At 39.9% G+C, this 19,649-nt stretch overlaps 2 protein-coding genes across 3 annotated transcripts in view; one reads left to right on the top strand and one right to left on the bottom strand.

Moving 5' to 3' along the window:
* Positions 1-212: 212 nt before the first annotated feature.
* On the bottom strand, positions 213-7,297 carry LOC109629807 (suppressor of cytokine signaling 6). The gene is made up of 3 exons (XM_020087731.2): positions 7,094-7,297; positions 6,430-6,499; positions 213-5,336 (listed from the first exon to the last, which is right to left on the bottom strand). The coding sequence occupies exon 3, from the start codon at positions 5,208-5,210 to the stop codon at positions 3,606-3,608; it is 1,605 nt and encodes a 534-aa protein (XP_019943290.1). The 5' UTR covers positions 5,211-5,336; positions 6,430-6,499; positions 7,094-7,297; the 3' UTR covers positions 213-3,605.
* Positions 7,298-12,924: 5,627 nt separating this feature from the next.
* Positions 12,925-19,649, top strand: part of rttn (rotatin) — a 33,566-nt gene continuing 26,841 nt past the window's right edge. Inside the window, exons 1-10 of one of the 2 annotated variants that reach the window (XM_069511978.1) lie at positions 12,925-13,084; positions 13,387-13,574; positions 14,822-15,011; positions 15,162-15,257; positions 15,385-15,475; positions 15,567-15,681; positions 17,764-17,914; positions 18,371-18,539; positions 19,107-19,297; positions 19,512-19,627. In XM_069511978.1, the coding sequence (XP_069368079.1) occupies positions 13,054-13,084; positions 13,387-13,574; positions 14,822-15,011; positions 15,162-15,257; positions 15,385-15,475; positions 15,567-15,681; positions 17,764-17,914; positions 18,371-18,539; positions 19,107-19,297; positions 19,512-19,627 (1,338 nt within the window). In that variant the 5' untranslated portion in view covers positions 12,925-13,053. Of the gene's footprint in view, positions 13,085-13,386; positions 13,575-14,821; positions 15,012-15,161; positions 15,258-15,384; positions 15,476-15,566; positions 15,682-17,763; positions 17,915-18,370; positions 18,540-19,106; positions 19,298-19,511; positions 19,628-19,649 lie in introns of those variants that run through there. The other variant, XM_069511979.1, reaches the window with a different exon arrangement.

Below are 19,649 nucleotides of genomic sequence, written 5' to 3'. Positions count from 1 at the left end.
AACCAGAGCTCTGGGATGAGCTGCCAATTTGTACTCACTGTGGAGAGAATCTTCTTAAGACCCCCATCATCTGATCTATTAACACAGATACAAGCATGATCACGCTATTGTTAAGTGCATTAACCAAGCAATGGCATGAATCAATCCCTGTGTGTGGCAATGAGCCTAACGTGAGCGATGTGAGTGTAAAGAGTTTGAAACAAAAACAGAAGTAGAATATAGTTTTTTTTATTTATAATTTATAATTGGCAGATACAAAAAACTCTTGAACTGTATCCAAAATGTGCAATAAATCACTGCTGATTTTTTTCCAAAAGAAAAATACAAAAAGACCATCTACTTTGGAAAGTTGACAACCAATGTAAACTGGAGTGAACTGGTGATTCTACAGAGGGTTTTCGAATCGCTACTAATGCTCTTTTAACTGACTACAGTTGTTAACAGATTGCAAATCTGCTCTGCTCTCCCAAGATGATAACCAGAGTCATTACGTGTACATACATCTACACCGGTGACATTCTGTTTCCCAACTGTTAAATACAAGAAAGGCAATCATATCCATCAGCAGCACAAATGTGTCTAACACATTAAAACGAAAGAAAAAGTTGTCAAATTGTACCAAGATGTTCATGTGTGAGAAGGTTAAAAATACAAAACCAAAAAAAAAAAAAAAAAAACTGAAAAGAGATTGGGGTATTTTCAAACAATGTTGTAAACAATCACCTTCATGCAAAACAAAAATCGTGGAGCTTGTTAAGTGCTAGACAGCTGTTATTAACAAGCATCGACCTCTGGAATCAAACATCGAAGGCAATAATGCTTAATAATAAACTATGAGTATTAAAAAAAAAAATCCCAGCAGCAACGCCATAAGAAACTGGTTCCTGCTCGTCAAACTTGGATGACCAATTGCAAATCAATACAGAAATACAATTAAAACAACATTGTATTAAAAAAGACTAAAACGTTTTTACTTTCACATTTCAAATGAAACACATACACACGCATCCAAAAGAAGTTGTCAAATGAAGTTTACATCCACATTCTTGCCGTGATCCCATTCGCTGACAGCCCATGAGAATTAGCAGAGGCTTAGATATGATGCTGGTGCCTTTACCCTTTATATCCCACAGATATGACAGAAACAAAACAATCTTGACTTCATCTAAACATTTATATGAACACATAAAGACAAATATATGACTTTGTTTCTTCTCTTTTTTTTTTTCAAGATGCCATCTGAAGGACAACTCCTGGCAGGAGAGGATCCAAGTGTGTTGTGGGGGATTTTCAAGTGCAAAAATGTGTCAATGTAGTTTTTTTTATGATTCTCATGCTTTCTGAAACTGGTTTGCAGGCAGATAAAATGGATACCTCAAACAAGCGTACATTCCTTTTGTACAGCCCCCATCCCCCAGATGGCAAATATCAAAAAAACTAACTCACTGAAAAGAAAAATGCATTTCGTGTACACAGAATGTCCAGCCAATGTTTGTGACAGAAAAAAAACATCCTTTAACACAGCCAAACACACATCCTAGATCCTTCATTCCTATACAACTCAAAGCTTTAAAATGCTAAGTCTTTAAACATGCAACACCATTCAAAGTTCCTATTTGAATTTCTGCTGTGCTAGAACCATGGTCACTTCCTCGGACGCCGACATTTCTTGCTAACTAAAACTAGAACTATGCGCCAACAACCTACTTATGTTGTCCGAGAGACCATTTCCCAAATACTTTTAAGGACACTAAAGTCAAAAAAGATGCTCATTCATATTGTGAAAAAAACAATTCCCTGTCAAAGTATCCATATAAAGCACTTACGTAGCATCCTGTGTGCTCTTCCCTTTACTCTGGCACAACAGCCTAGAAGCGAGACAATCTGTGTGGTAATGCAGCTCGGTGGTGACAGTGGACGACGTGAATAAGCAATGGCTTATGCTTTTTATCCCAATGTCCTTGAAATCCATATGACACGAATGATGCCATGCAGCTTTGATGGAACTACCCTTACTCCAAGTTGGTGAGGAGGACCGAACCCTTACTTTCCCAAAATATGTTTTTGCACCATTTTTTTTAATTTCTGTGATCTGGGTTCAGCTTATTGCTGCTATTCAGAGACCAAGACACAGTCATCCCAACAAGCAGATTCAGCTCAACTGACTGCAAATCTGTTTTCAGCTGTGGCGTAATTGAGGAGTCATTTTCTTTACATATAAACCGTTTCAGGTTAATGCAATTGTGCATTGAACAGCCTGTTATGAGGAGTAGCACTAAAACAACACGGCCGATATCTTCCCCCCTCTTACTGTGACATCTTTAATCATTGAGAGTAACTCTACTGTGCCCTTAATTGACAGTCTTAAAGCCTTTACTACATGCAGATACAAGCATTACACACAGTGACAATGTTGGGCCTGAGCTGCTGTGCAGTTTTTGTAACATTCCTAATGCAGAAAGATTGAACTTTTTAACATTAACATACTTTGAAAACGTCTAAACATCAAATAATTGCCGTTTCTACAAACAGCACAACATGAAAATCCAGCATCATTAGTACCTTTAGGCTTGCACATTATATAATGGCTACATGCAGCCATACAATTCAAAGCTACTCTGACAAACTAACATAACTTGGACATGTTTTGCATCATAATGTTAATGTTGTGGACCCAGTGAACTGATGTGACTCTGACAGGGATCTTACACTTTTTAAATTGATATGTGGCTGGAGTTTGAAAACATCCCTCTTTGTACACCAGAACAGGTAACGGTAAAAAAAAACTAAAACATGACTAGCTAAAAAGCAGACTGGTCTGATCATACTGAAGAACAAATTTTATGTCTAGTGAAAAGTGCCATGACTTTTAATACTTTATGAAGAAAATGCATCCACTGGAAAAGTAGTTAAGCTTCAAGTCTGAAATTGGATGAATGAAATTTTGGGCAAAATAAAGATTGGCCATTTGTTGCAATTTTAACTGTTACCTGCATATAGTGAATGAAGGGTGGTGTTCAGATCATGCTGAGGAACATGGTAATGTTGTAGAAGCCAAGAAATAATACGATGCAAAAGACGAACAAACTCAGTCAGTCTGCAGAGAGCCTAACATTTGATTAAAATGGTTCACTGTAGCAATACTATTCCTTGAAACCATCTCTGAAATGTATCATGTAGTGGATGAAATTCGATGAATTTTCAAATTGACGGTGGAATATTATTTTTCCTCACTGGCCCAACATATATGCAGATGGCAGATTTCTGAAAAAGCAATCTACTTGCACAGCTCGATGTTACACACAGTACATCACAATACATGCCTAGTGTCTACATTTAAAGTATGAAACTATGGTAACTTGGCTGTCAACCTCTGCTATATTTTTGCGATAGATTATGTGCTGGCCTATGCTTCTGGAAGTAGAGCCTCCTACAACCAGAGAAAAACCCCAGAACAGTGGAATGGAGGACCAAACAGTCACCTGGACACAAATCAAGAACCACCGGAACCAATCATCTCAAAACTGTGGTTGTCTGTAAACCTTGTTTGAATCTCTTAACTGAACACAAAAGTGCAAATTGCTACCACTGTCCTGTGTGTGACCTCAGTAGTGCTTCTCCTGCAGATAATCTTTCATCTTGTTAGGTAAGGGCAGTTTCTGGATAAGGTCTATTCTTGTGTATTGTCTAATGACAAAGCGACAAAGGTACTGCAGGGAGCGCACTTGCATAAACCGAGATACTGGGTTGGTTAGTCTGACTGGGTAGGTTGCAGACCCTGGTAGACGAGACCTGGAATAGCAAAAAGCTCCATTCTCTGAGTCTTTGATAGAGTGTTCGATTAAGTCGACAATGGACGTGTGTCCCTCAACGTCGGGCTGCTCGTAGAAGCTGAAGCGCCCGTTGGAGTGTTCGATGCGGGTGTGGAGGGTTTTGCCCTGTGACCTGAAACTCAGGCTGAGCAGGTACCTGTCATCTGAGCTGTCTCGGACCAGGAATGAGCCATCAGCCAAGTTGACTAGCTTTTCCTCTGCCTCCCAGCGTGTGATGGGGCCCCAGTACCAGCCCTGCCTTGCCAGCTTCTTCAGCTCCTCCGTCAGGCTGGTCACGACCATTGGCCCGCTACTCTGAACTGAGTCATATACCCGACTTACCCCAGGAGCTGAATTTGGGTCAAAGTTTAGGTGATGTCTTACTCTCTCAGCTACCTGACTGTCTGAAGAACTGAACCCAGAAAAGGTCCTGGGGATATGTCCATTACTTGTCATGGGTGGCAGGAGTGGAGAGAGGGGAGGCGGGACCTCTACTCTAGAGCTTTGGAGCATTACACCAGCGGAACCGAGGAGAAGACTATTAACTGAGGTTTCCATGAAGAGATCCGGAGGCATTTCACACACCAGTTCATGTTCCTCTTGTCCCTGGTCTGTGTGGAGGGACCCATTGTCTGCTTCAGTCACCACCTCCATAGGAGAGGAGCTGTCCATGCAGAAAGAGTGGGACCCTTCCGGGTACATTCCCTCATCTAAAGGCATTGTGTACTGGATGTAGTCCTGGGGAGTCAACCCCAGCACCACAGGCACATCATTTTCATCAATATTTAGATGCAGCTCACCGTTTTGTGGCTGCTGGAGATTCTTTAAGGATTCTGCTTGGTCATGAAAGAGCCCTTCCATCTGGAAATCATGAAATTCTTTCCGGACACCATTTAAGCTGGGACTGGGGCTGGGTGAGTGAACCATGGCTTTAACTTTTAGATCCACCTTAATACATGAATCATCAGAGTTGACTGATCGCAGAGGCCACGGTGAGGGGCTATAATGGTGACTTCGTAAGGATGCAGATCTAAGGGGTCTCTGGGCTTTCATGTCGCTGAAGCTGATCGGCACAGAGGAGGACGAGAATGTGTCATCATCATCCACTGAGCCTATAGCAGAGGAGCCACCTTTCACTTTCACCTTGGCAGACAGCCTCCTCTTCAGTGATCCCATCAGACTCTCACTCTTTGAGCGACCCTTATTCTGACCCCCCTTGTCCTCTTCTCCACCAAGGTCACAGCCAGCATGCTCTTTGGTGTAGCAGCCCCCAAAAAGTGACTCTTCCTTCGAAAACTCTGGAGTCACTGAGGGCTGCTGGAGCATGACAAAGTCACCCTCCTCTTTGCCCTTTATGCTGAGGGACTTGCGGATGGTCTTAAGGCTTATCTTCTTCATTCTGACAGGCCCTCCAAAGTGGCGGCATGGGATAGCTCTGCTGGTATCCCGATGAAAGTACTATCCACAGTGTCCTCCCATCAGGCCACACAAAACAAGTCATGCATACAGTGGAACCATGGAACCCTGCAGAATAAAAACAACACACAAAAGATGATATTTTAAGTTCAGTCATAAAACACTCACTTCAGTGAAAAAGCTGGATTGCACATATTGTAACACAGACTTATGACCATTAACATAATATAAAATCAGAGGATACTGAAAAGATTTAACGCAGCAGGTTAAACACAATTAATTCAGTCTCCGGGTATTTCAAAACCAACTATTTTTGTTGAATTATCTCAGTCAGGGTTGCTACTGCTGATTGCTTTCATTTTTCATTAATAATGAAAATTGTTTCCTTATTAGTCAATTACTCATTTAGTCTATAAAATGTGTGACAAACAGAAAATGATGACAACAAACCTATTAATACTAAAATAATTTCCCTAAAACCCAAGATATTGTCATGAATTGTGTTATTTTTCTCTGACAAATAGTGCAAACGCCATCCGACATTCCATTTCTCATCACCATATCAATTTAACTAAGTCAAAAACTCCTCACAACCAAGAAGGGTAAACCTGAAAAATCACTGACACAATTAATAATTCAAAATCAAAATAGCTGGATATTTTTTCTGGTGTTCAACTTATTGTTTCAGCACTTAACCCTGCAGTCCCAGTGCAACATGCAAAATGAAAAGCTTTTCAATTAATACATTTGAGGTTAATCTGTTTTTTTATTATCCTTTATAACCATAGACTTGTTGTGTCTTAGACATCAACATCTGCTTGGCTATTCCCTGCCAGGCCTGTGCTACTGTCACTATTTTTGATCATTAGATGTGTTCTCAAGATCATTGTTTACAATTCACCTTGTATATAAACGGCTACAGCTCTGTCAATAGAAACACAACCACTTTCATATCCACTTAGCAGTAGCCGATCCGCTGAAAACAAGCCCTTGTGCATCACTGTGATGATTTCAATAAATATGCTATTTTCTAGGCTGTTTTCCAAACACTCACTGGCTGCACTGAATTCCAGTCATGGTTTGTCATTGCATTTACATCTGTTAAATAAACTCAGCTCTGGCAAACAAGACTCAAACAGTATGTGGAGACACTTGAATAAAGCTGCTTGATAATCAAGACAGCTGCAATGTGATTACTCACCATTATGTGCAGGAAAATGGTGACTCAGTTGGATGGGTCAAGTTCCACTTCCACCACCTTTCATTTGATGCTATGGAGGAAAACGACAGCACGTTTTAAAACGGATCCACGTGTGAGTTTACATGAGAGGAAAACGTTTTGTAAGCAATTGAATCACTTAAAAACAACCCGGTTGACACAATTCAACCAACGTTAGCCAGGTTGGTCCTGACCTGACAAGGCCCACTGACACAACAGCATGCCTTTAGCTCGGCTACGTTTGTTAGCAAGCACCTTTAAAAACAACACAATAAAAACAACATGCTACGATCACTTTACAATCTAATACAGAGGAGCTAATACAACAACGAGCAACTAAACACGCTTATCTACTTTAGCTAGCCCATTTACCAGTTGCTAGCTTGCTTGTAAGCTAACACGGAGCGGCTAACAACCATTTAAATTGTTAGCATATCCCCTTACATGTTGCATTTACAATCTACAGACAGTGCACACTGTATAGTCGTGTATTGTGTAGTTTGAGCAAAATAAACCCGGGATGTTGGCATCTGTCCCGTGCAGCACGTTCATTAAAAGCTTCGCTACTTGACGATTGTTGGCTAATGTTAGCTTCCCACCTAAGGTTAGCTTTGTTAGCGTGTGCTACCGAAAACATTAGCGTTACCTTTGCTCTACTCAGCTCCTGCGCTCGAACGGAAGCATCCAGCTGTGCATCAGTCCGGATCCAGAGGTTTTTCTGAACGTGTCGAGCAGAATGACACGATAAGGTGTCATCTCGCAGCCTGGGCTCGGCTAACACCTGGTAGCTCTGTGGCCTCTTCCTTTCTTCCTTTGTTGCCTGTTGAATTGTGGGAGCAGATTCAGAGGCAGCGAATCAGCCTCAGAGCAGCAACAGCAACTTTCACATCCACACACAGGAGAAGGGATGTCCATCATAATAATAATAGAAAGAATAATAACCATAATGTTATAAAATGATAATAATAAGAAGAATTCAATATACTTCACCTGATCTGTAAATAATTTCACAAATAAAATATTCATATTGCAATTAGTCTATTCTGCTAATAAGACAATATAGGCATAAAAATGACAAAAGATCTCCAAATCTGTTTCTTTCTTTCTTGTTCACTTGTCTATTATTACACAAATAATCATTTATGTGTGGTTGGAATTAGGACTGGCCCAAAAAAATATGAATTAATATTTTCATATTGATAATTATCATGATAAATGTCACATTGTTGTTTGTTTTAAATTTAAAGACAGATTTTTGCTCCTGAGAGAAGGTTGTGGTTTTATCTCGTCTTTATGTGCAGAAAAGGACAAACGATGAATCTGATGAATCTGAGGTAGATAAAATAAATGTTATAATGCTGTGCTTGCACAATACATAAGAATTATATGAATATATACATTAGACTTTTGTTGTATTGCTATTAATGCAAATTATACTGTGATAATTACTGATATTGTTAGCCCTAATTAGAAAAAACATTTATTCTCTCTGGGTTAGAGAAACGAATTGTATTCACATAAAGCACAGCAAAAAGCACAGAAACACTAACCCCAACTGTGGCTCGCTGTTGTGTTGCAAAAACGCAACATACTCTGTGACAACTAAAGAAATAAACAAGACATATGACAACTGGCAACACAAAGACTGTATTGATCTTTCTAATCTGCATGTATACACACAGAGAGGTCCTAAACACAGCCATTCAAATGCTTATTTTGTTTTGATAAAAAAAATTCTAAAGATGTATCTTTGGCAACCTATATAACTATATAGCATTTCACTACATTAACTATACATAGAGCATGTTACTCTACACATGATGCCACCACTTTGAACAATATCCCATAAACATTCAAAGAAGTGATGAGTTAGAATTGGAAATTAATATGTAGCAGCATAATACTGGAAAAGAAAATTGACTGAATATTATCAACTGCACAACTTAGAATAGGACAAAGTCTATTCAGCTCACTCACAATAGCAGATACAAAAACTAGCTTTCTGTGACACATGAAATTATTGACTATTACAAATGATTGAGTATTATTATAAACGAGATAGTGTTACACTCCCTCAGACAGCATTTAGAAATGCACCAACCAAACAATCTGGCTTTTTCATAAGTATGGGAAGGTCTCCAGTCTTTAACCACATATCTGCTGCATCATTTCTCATTGTGCAATGTAACTGAATAGCTTCAAAATTCTAATATACATCAAATATTATATTGGTTGATTTAGATGACAAGCTTTGTATGCAGGGTGTAAAGCAGAAGTCCTGGAGGTTTATAGATATAAACAAAAGTAGAAACATTTAAACTAGAACACCAAATAACTGAAAAAAGTGCTTTATTTTAGTTTATTTTATGCTTGTTTTCTTGCTGTACAGGAATATAACCACGTCTAACCATTGAAATATCAAGCATTACACTATCTTTTCCTTTAATGCTGGTTCTTTATGCAGGAATAAGCTCTTTCTCATTTGTATTCCAGAAACATCAAGTTGGCTCTCCAAGTATTTTCAAGTATTTGATGCAGCAACTAAAACTTGAACTCTGAAATGATACATTGGTCGCCTAATTAGTGTCAGTATTGTTTTAAAGTAGATTGTGTTTACCACTGCCGGACTAATTTGGCCCATACTCCGAACATTACATTGTTTTTTCCACACTGTCAAGTGTATGGCAGTCCCTTCCCAACCTGCTTAGGGAAGCTGCGTGCAGACAGGCTCTATGCAAAGACTCTAATTACCAGGCCCTATTAGGGTTGATCAGGCTGCCTTCACTTGAAGTGTTGGCACAGGAGGGAAGGGCTGCATGGTGGGAAGAAAAAAAGCAGGAGGGGGTTGGGTGGCAGTACTTAGATACAGCGGCGAGGACATCGGAGAGCAGGGATGCAATTTCTCTACCATCTAAATTAGACCTGAGAAACAAACTTTGGTCTGACATTTGTTGCCACAGAACCAACAAGTAAACATTCAGCTGTGGGCACAACCCAAGCTCTTATATTATGACAGGATAAACAGATCAAATCATTTTTAATAGGAGGACCTAAATGAAACCTTGCTCTTATAAGTCTGATAGGAATTGAGGATCTGCATGATCACAGATCACAACCTCTGGCACCTGTGGAGAAAAATCATCACTTTGATAGAATTGGAATTTACGTAAACACACAACTCAAAATATGGAATCTCAAGTGTTGGGGGGGGGGGGGGGGGGGGGGGGGGGGGGGGGGGGGGGGGTTGTAGCCACGGAGCGGGTCACACTGTTTAATGAGATACCTCTACATGAGGGGAGGCTCACCGCGTTTCATCTTAATTTCAAATGAATGCTGCATCAGCCATAAATTATCTGCACAATATGTCTGCGCTCGCCTCAGCTCGACTCAGTCCTATGACTCCACTCTGGTGGCGACAGGGGGGTTTGTCTGTGGGGCCCCCTCGGTGCCCACCCTCATATCCTCAACACTTTCGGTAGAGCGGAAGACGGGTACAGCAGGCATGTCAAACAGTGACGGGGCCACTGGGACCACTTGGGCTTTTGTTTCGGCAGAGACTGTAGAATAACAATTAAGGGTTCGCCTTAAAAATGCGGCCTGAGCGTTTGTGGCAGGCCTCCTTCGTTTCTTCGTCTCAGTTTCAGCAGATTTTCTTTTTGTGATGTTTGAAAATTAAATCAGCCTTTGGTGTCATTCCCCCCCATGTGCTTAGCTAAGAGGTCTTTAAAGATGCATTCATTACTGTACACCAGCTGTGTACACATACAATGTAATGACTCAGCTATACAGACTTGAACTCAGTCCAAATTGCTGCTTGGTTAAAATAATGAATAACTTGTCTATGTTTGTTCTTGGAGTTTGTTATAACGTCTACCTTGATTTCACGTTATCAATTTTATCCATACCTCCTTTTATTTTGTTACTATATGTGGACCTGAATTTTGGAGAATTACACTAATGACATGATTAATTAACTGATTCGACTTTGCTTTATGCAAGAATAGTCACATGGGCAACAACCAGTGTTTTTGCAGCAGCTCTTGCTAAACATTTGGTGATACATGGATTATTTCTATTTACATGCACTTTTAAAATCCCATGAGGAAGGGAGTAGGTTTGCAAAGGGGAAGGGAAAGTTCCACCAACCTTTCTGTTGTTGATGACCACTCAAAGTGCTTCAGAGTACAGTTTTGCCATTCAACCATTCCCACACACATTGATACAGTCACAGAGTTTATGACACATCAATCAAACACTTATGGCAATTTGGGATTCATTGTCACTGTATGAGGGAAACTAGATCGAAACACGACCTTCAAGTAGGTGAAAAGCATTTGCCTGACAGGGTTAAATGGCATAAACCTTATCCTGCCTTTATTTAAAGTTTAAAGTTACAATCCCTACTGAGGCTGTCCAATAAAAAGTTATAAGAGATTTGGAGCAGACTCATCAGGTATCGAGAACTCCTTGTCTGAATTAGAGTTTCTGTTTTTGTTTTTGCTTCAGGTAGAAAAGGCCTCCTCAGTTGTTTGGATGCCGGAGCTCTCACTCTGTGTTCTGGTACATCTGTAGAATGTCAAAAAACATTCATATAAACTCAGTCCTATATACTCTATGAGAGGCTGGGGGAAGAGGGAAACATTTTTTAACCTCCACAGGTCAATGGAGCCTTTGGCAGGTCCATCAATATGACTTGTGTTGTGCAGAAAACCTTTGTTCCAACCCACAAAACCTTATTTAAAATTCTGGTCGAGATGCAAAGGTTTTCAAACACTGCACATCACACAAAGCTGAAGGTGTGTGTGTGTGTGTAACGATTTTCAATTTAGTGTAATGGTAAAGCTATAGAAAAACATTGGGCAATGTGGCTTGCTATGCATTAAATGAGATCTATGAAGCTCTACAACAAAGTGATGTATAAGTGATGTTGTCAAAGACTGTGAGAAAAAAGCTGTATCTACATACATACGTCACTTAAGGAGAAACTGATGGAATATGTTGCTACGAAATGTACCTTAAACAGTCAGGTATGAATTATTGTTTCCCTTTTACCTCATCAAACTCTGAAGAACCGAGCTGAAAAATAACATACAGTCCACAGCCAAATTAATTATGGGCTGAAATCCCTCCAGAATTCTCAAAAGACGTATGATCATAAAATTGTCATATCAAATTCTCATTTGCTAAGTTAGTTAATTATCACCCTGTCGGCTGATCGTATCCACATCACATCTCGAGTGTGAGATCGCGTAGGGTTAAAATTAATTTACACACAGAGTATGAAAATAATTTATGCCTGCACTTGTTAAGGGGTGATACACATCAAATCAGATTTTTTGAAAATATCAATGTTTGATAAGTTTTATTCTTTAATGACAGGATAATGTGGCTCGCTGTCAAAACTTCACTCAGTGTGTCAGCATTGCAAAAGCCGTCATTGATTTTGAAACAAGCTTTGAAACACTGATGATCCCGGCCAGAGAAATCACTTTTCGCGTGTTTACACAGTGTTTCAGAAGATCAGATGAGAGTTGTGTGCCGCTCTCATGTGGAAACACTTTCATAAGTTGTGCTGAAAGGAAAGGATATCGTGAGAATATAATTTGATCAACTGTGATTTAGGGCTAGGGTAATCAATCACTTTTATTATCAAAAGTCTCATTGACATAGATCAAAATATATTATATGCACAACTATTTAATACTCTGGGTGGTTTTGGTAACTGCTACTTAGCTTTGTGTTTGGGAAATGTGAGTATTTTTGTTTGGTTGGTTTGTTTTTACATGTATGCAGCTGGCACGAATGTTTTGTTGTCTTCGATGACGTGTTTTGTTGTATGTTGTTTTGAAAGTTCTTATTATGCGTATCTATGCTAAGTTCTGCATTGTTTAAGAATATAATCAGTGCAGGTATCTGAAAAGTTCTCCACTGTTTATACAGATAAGATTTCACACTGTTTCCAAATATAACTCGTGCAAATCTTTGTGAAAAGTTCTGCACTGTTGATAAATATAATAATTGCAGAAATACATGAAAACGTTTGCCCTTTTTTACAAATATGATCAGTGCAGATATGTATTAAAGGTTCTGCACTGTTTATAAATATAACCAGTGCAAATCTTTGTTAAGGTTCTGCAGTGTTTACATATACAATCAATGTATTATCTATGGAAATGTCTGCACTGTTTGAAATATAATCAGTGTAGATATAAATAAAAAGTTCTGCTCTGTTTAAAAATCCAGTGATTACAAATGCATATTCAAAGTTCTGCACTATTTATAAATCTAATAATTGCCGATATCTATAAAGTCTCTGCAGTTTATAAATATAATCCGCTTGAGGAGTCGCTTGTAGGTGTCTTCACTCTCGTGTCTCCATTCAAACTGTTTGAGGATCTTGTGAAAACACATTAGCACCTCTGCGGTGTCTCTGCATCACAGTTGCGGCTCTTGAACGCAGCCTGCTCGTGAACAGGAAGTGCAGTGACGCTGGCGCGGTCGTTGAAAACAAACCCGGGCACAGACGGTGTTGACATGACACCTGACAAACCTCGATAGAAGCTGCAGCTTTGTTTTCACCACAGGGACACTCCACACACACTGGACATGGAGCTATCTCCCCTTATAAAGAAAATAGGTAGGCTAACTTTGCTGCTAAGTTCATTAGCTCTGGACCAGGGTGCTAACTTTACCCGAACTTGTCAACAAAAGATATTCGCCTGCATGTTAGCTAACAGTAGCATCTCCCCTCACATATATCGTTTTAATGTGAACTGTTAGCTAGCTGGTTTTTGTATTGTACGTAGAGCCAAACGATGCTAACGTTAGCTAACTTCCTTGCACTTTCACTCAATGCTAACCGGCTAATTAAAAACAAAAGTTTGCTGAAGCTGCCTCAGCGTCTCCTGCCATCCTAACTGTGTTTCCTATAAACCGCAGCTCACTCGCTGGTGGAGATACGAGTTCGAGCACTGAAGAGCATCATATCCAAGCTGGAGCATTCCCTGATCTCCGTCTCTGACATCGTCCAAGAGAAGATGCTGTTTGTGTATCTGCTGGAGTGGTTTAATTTCCCCGAGGTGCCAATGCAAGAGCAGGTCCTGGAGCTGCTCACAACCCTGTCAAAGGTGGATAACTATGTAGAGCTAGGTGATATGGCCAAATGTATAAATGTTAGCTTGGATAAAGTCCCTAACTATAATAATTAATATCGCATTGTAATTTATTTCAGGTTTAAAGACAGATTTTTGCTCCTGGGTGATGGTTGAGGGGTCAATGACAAATAGTTGACAAACAGCAAAACATTAAAATAATCTGAGGTAGATCAATTCACTCCTCATCGTGCACAATGCTTGAGGATTGTATCGATATATTAGACTGATGTGAAATTGTTATTAAATATAATGCAATGATTATTGATTGTTTTGTTGCCCAGACCTGTAAGACAATGTCTTTTTGACAGGACGTGGCCTGAGGGGGACAGCATTTTCAACAGCTGATGCTATAAATGTGTAGCCAAGGAAAAAATAATAATAATTGGCATTTTATTTCACTTTGCCTTTTAGACACCCGAGGACACCATTCAATATATCATAAATAAACACCTGAAACATTAAGAAAACCAAACATTAAAGCCAGATTAGGAGACACAAATGCCTGTCGATACAACATACTGTATGCAACACAAGAATAATTCAAAAGTAATACCAAGGTTAAATTCAGGTCAAGAGGCAAATAATCTTTACAGTAAATCAATACATGAAAACAAAAGTGACTAAAAGTAAAGCCTAAGGTTACAATGCGATTTGTGAAGAATAGATTTGTTTTATGTATGGTAGGTGGATCTAAGCAGATGTGCTTTGAATTGTCCAGTAGATTCCAGTGCATGTGAGGTGGCAGAGTGCTCCAGTTGTAGGAGAGTTTAAATTTGAGACAGAGAGAAAACAAAGAGCACAGGGCACGTGAAGGGTGCAGAGATGGAGAAGGTCCGACAGGTATGGGTCAGTTGAGTGAGGTGGTGGAGGGCTGTAAAGGTGATCAGTAGGATTTTGTAGTGCATTATTTTTTGGACCGGTAATGGAAACAGTTAAGCTGTAAATATGGTAGTCATTGGTTTGAACTGGCTTTCACAATTAAACGGTCCGTGTTTGCCTCTTTCAATATTAAGTACTAAGAAGTTTCTTACCTGATATAACTGTTCAAACAATAAACATAATTTACTGTGTCAGAATGATCATAAACGCAACAAGGTCTGCCCAGTGTCATTCAGGTGCAAATACACATCCTAATGGCTGTGATAGTGTTTCACTTAACATTACTGTGAACAATATATTTTCCATTTCATGACTATTTACTTTGTCATTTGGCGTCCAAGCATCCAAGTGCAGCGCAGATGCTGAGAGACGTCGGCGCGGTGGACTTCCTCACTCAGCTGTCTCCTAACGTGGAGCCCAGACTGCGAGCTGTCATCAGTGGAACCCTGGACCAGCTGTTCCAGCTGCCCGAGCTTCTCCCCGGCAAAACAATAGTCTACTCACATGGTCCATGTAATGCAGCTCTGACAGGTGAGTAGACTATTGGAGCCAAATATTTTTTTGTTGTTTGAGTCTGATTTCTGCGAATAAATAAATGTTCATAATCCGATGTTGGAGAAAAGTGGGATTCACTTTTACTTATCAAAGTCTTTTTAATCAAATCTGATGTCTCCACTTTAGCTCCATCAGTTGTTCCACCTGAAGATTTTCCTAAAATGGGCTATTTCCACCAGAGTATGCCAGCTCGTACAGAAGTTCCACCTCACAAGATCCCAGGTGCCAGTATTTTTGAAAACATCTCAAGTTTTGCAATGTGCTTGGTTTAATCTTCAAGTTTACTTCATATTTTTCCCCAAAGGCAAAATATAATATTTCCTCTTAAAATCTTCATTTTGGTTTACAGTGCACGAGTCTGTGAGATGTCTGAAGTTTTCTGTGTTTCCTTGGCTGACTTTGACAAACACAGACAGACACATACTTTCATCCAATGAGAGGTGAGAGACAATACATATCGATTTCGAAAATTATAATATATGCCTAATTATGATTAATGGAAGATTATCTGATTTAATTATATTTAAACAGTTCCCTAAGGAGCAACAACCCAAACTTGGTGAGAACCACATGCGATCTTCTGTGTGATGTGATTATGCAGGACTTTCCTCCAGAGATCTTCCTGCAGAGGCCAAGTATTGTAAAGGTATTGTCACATTGCCATGTTCTTGTTAAAAAATTTGTGCTATAATGGTTGCAGTTCCCTTTATCAGCTTTCACAGGTTTGATCTCACGCTATAACAGGTCATCTCAGAATGACAGCCATTTTGATCACGTTCAGGAACTATGTACTTACAGAGACACCTCTACACCTGCATGTTCATGTAATTATCAAATAGCAGCAGTGAACAAGATCAAGCAGACACAGGTCAGGAGCTTCAGTTAATGTTGTGTGATGGGTAAAGTAGGATTAATGTTACCTGACAGGCTGGTTTGAGTATTTCTAAAACTGTTGATCCCTCTGAAATTTAACACATTACAGCTGGTTGGCGCTGACAGAAAGGCTTTGGTAACTCAGATAACCTCTCTTTAATACTGGTGAGCAAAACAGCATCTCAGAATGAACATGTCAAAACTTGAGGAACTTCTGCAGCTGATCATGTCAGGTTCCACTACTGTCAGCCATGAACAGAAATCTGAGGTGGCACTGGACAAACTGCCTTGTGTCCAGGCTGCTGCTGGTGTAAAGGTGTAGGGATTGTTTTTCTGGCACGATATCTAGGTATTGATGCTGAGGATCCATGCATTGCCATCTTTTAATGGATGCACTCATTGTGCGAAGCTGACGTGACACAATCATGTCAACATGGACCAGAGTCTCAAAGGATTTCTTCTAATATCTATGAGACAAAGAAATAATACTGTTTTTAAAGCAAAGAAAGTGCTACTGATTATTAGTGTAGTGTTCCTAGTGAAGTAGGGTTTTAATAGTAATGGTACTTCATATGAGGGCATTAGAATAACCATCAGTGATATATATTTGTCCGTATAAATTCAGTGTTCAAAACGAATCCCTTGTACTTGATGGAAAATTTGAACTGTCTTTACTTAAAATAAAGGCTTGTTGTGGACCCCAAATCCTCTGCACATTTTCAACGTGGGTTTCCACAGAGACCAAATAAAAGATGTCATTGAAGATTTCCAGGGTTTGTATATTTCTCCCCTGATTTTCAACAGTTTCAAATGTTATTCGCAATACTTCACATCAATTAGATGTAGTGTATTGTTTTGAGGGGCTAGCGTGACCACCTCATAATGGATTTATGGGATGGTCACTCTGGCCATTGTCAACATAATAACCTGTCAAATAGCGCCCTTGAACAAAACACCAATTTATAATTCAGTGTCCCTGATCCTGCAGGAGGTTGAGGAGGCCTCTGGAGGTTTAGTTTGCTTGAGCAGGCACAAGATTGCGATGAGGATAAGAGTTTGGTCCTGATGTACCTCATGCATGGTGTGAAAGTCCTTGGTGGAAGGTTTTGCTTAAGGAATCAGAGATTGTATAGAAAACAGGGGTTCTAACTTTTTTTGACTTGGGAGGAATTTTAAAAGCTCTGTCTTGTAGATTAGCAGGTCAGTGTGCTTGTGTACAATTAGTGTAACTGAACTCATCTAATACACAGGCCCGTTCAACTGATCTGCTCTCTCCCCATCTTCATAAAAAGTGGGAGTCTTCATTTCATTGCAATACACAGAGAGTCTTAGGAGATATCATGTTGCCCCGATGAACCGCTGTAAACATTACTATTTTGTTAATAGAACATTGCATTATATTGCATCGGTCTCAGGCCAGTATTAGCATACTGTCACCCAGCAGTCAAAAACAAATCATTAGGGGAAAGTACTTTTCCTCTCATGGCTTTACTTGCCCCTCCTTTGAGTTACTAGAGCCATTAAGCTAAATTAAAAGACTTCGAATGTAGAGACGTGACATCATTAGCAACAGAGGGCAGCAAATCTGAACTTGGAACAAATTGCTGTTTCAATAATTCAATTCCTCTTGCCCTTTTTATTAAGTGAACTTTATTACGACTTTTCTATCACTGTCTGAGTTAAGTTCCTGTTTACAACCAGTTTCTTTGCATTGTTTGTCTCAGCTTAGTCTCTGATTTCCTTTTTCTTAATCAGTTAGAATATTGACCCAATCACAACAATATCCTTAGTGGATATTACTGGTTGTATTCCTGAGTCACAGTATTATATAACCTCTAATATCCTCTGTTTTCAGAACCTTATTTCTCTGTTGAGGGGGGGTTCTGGCAAAGGTGAGTCGAGCTACCTCCACTTGCAGGCTCTCTCCTGTCTGCGGCAGCTCTGTGCAGGGCTACGGAGGAGACTGCGTTTTCATCAAGATCCAAGCTTCTACTCTACAAAGCAAGGTAGCATGCATTATGAATTATATGTAAGATGTGTGGGTCTTTTAATAGGTATTCTAATTCTGAAAGCAGCTGATTACAGTAGTAATAAATACTTTTTGCATGCTTATCTTATTCATGCACATACTTTATATTATTATATTGTGAAGCAACAATCACCCAGTTGCACTTCAGACAATTGTTGAAATCATTTTCAATCACATCCAGTTGTTTTACATTTTTCAGGTATAAATACAAAAAATTAAATATTTATATTTATTTAAATATTTATATATTGCTGAGCTACATTTTCCTTATAAAGATGATGTTAGAAATGAAAATTGATTTAACAACTGTTTCTATCCAATCCTTCTGACTAATGTCTCATAAGGGGATATGTTAAGGTCATCATCATTTCATTTTCCTCTCTACTTGAATAGCTCAATAATAGTACCTTTTGCTCTGTTGTGTGGCTGTTAGATCCAGTGTCCCAGAATTCCTCCTTCTCCTACTCCCAGGAGGTGCGGGGGACCCAGCGTTCCAACGCCTCCTCTCCAGGGGGAGAGTGCTCTCCCCGACCCTCTGTGGTGGGACGCACAGGCCAAAGAGCCAGGGGAGATGGCCAAGATGGGGATGTAGCTTCCAACAGGTGTGTCTACATTTCTGTAAAAATTGAAATGATGAAAATAAGCTGCGTCTGTCTCTCTGTATGTCATTAGTAATCATCTTGAGTGAGGGCTCAGTTTGGCTTCTGTATCACTTCCGAGGTGTAAGTGATGTTATTTCAGAACCCTCCACAAAGGGTTTTGGTGTGCTTCACTACTGCATTCAATGCTGTTCATAAGACCTTACATTTAAAAAGAGTCTCATATGTTTTGAAAACTTGTGCGCAGTAGGATTTTTTTGTGTGGCTTTGATAATGACAAAATTGCAAGTGACACCAGCAACCCGCACATGAAGATAAAACAATGTGTGGAAGACTGTGGAGGATTTAATTTTTCTTTATGAACTTGAATAACACCAGGAGCCCTCTAGCGGCTGGTCTGCAATGCTGAAAAATCACTTCTGATTCCTGTAATGGCATATCGTTTTTTTTTGTTTTTTTTAGATGCATCCCTATACAGCTCATACGTCATTCCCTGTATTTGAGCAGTCCAAGCACAGATCATGAATTTACAGTTGTCTCCTTCTCCTCTCCTGTCTGTGATTCACCCAGTGGCAGCTCGCACAGAGGTGGTGCTGCAACCCAGGCCCTCAGGCAGACGGCACAGTCACCTGCAGATGCGGCCCATCTGGAGCTTCCTGACCTGGGTGTGGAAGATGTCCTGGAGCTGCAGTTACAGCAGCTCACTCTGGCCCAGTTCACTGTTTCCATCATGGAGCATGCTCTACCACTTCTTAAGACAGGTAGGAGTCTTTGTAGTTTTTTTAATAACAGGGGAACTGAGATGATTTTTCGAAAATATACAAATCAGTGATCATTTTCTGATACTCCTCCTTTTTTGTTTGAGATCTAGCAAATATCCACTCATCCATTTCCCTTCATTGATGCTACGCTATCAGCAATTATTTGATCTCGTCAAAGCCACCCACCTCCCTCTCTTTCTCTCTTCTTCCTCAGAGGGTTCACATGTGTTCCATCGTGTTCTGGGGCTGCTCTGTGATGCCATCCTCCTGCTCGGGGACAGCGTTTGTGAGTTGGTCTGGGACGATTGCAGCCTGGTGGGGATGGAGCTGGCAAGTCAAAACACGGCTCATG

Source organism: Paralichthys olivaceus, chromosome 17 (assembly GCF_024713975.1).
Source record: "Paralichthys olivaceus isolate ysfri-2021 chromosome 17, ASM2471397v2, whole genome shotgun sequence".
Classification (NCBI taxonomy): Eukaryota; Metazoa; Chordata; class Actinopteri; order Pleuronectiformes; family Paralichthyidae; genus Paralichthys; species Paralichthys olivaceus.
The sequence above is the reverse complement of the archived record's forward strand: the minus strand, read 5'-3'. Positions and strand labels throughout refer to the sequence as shown.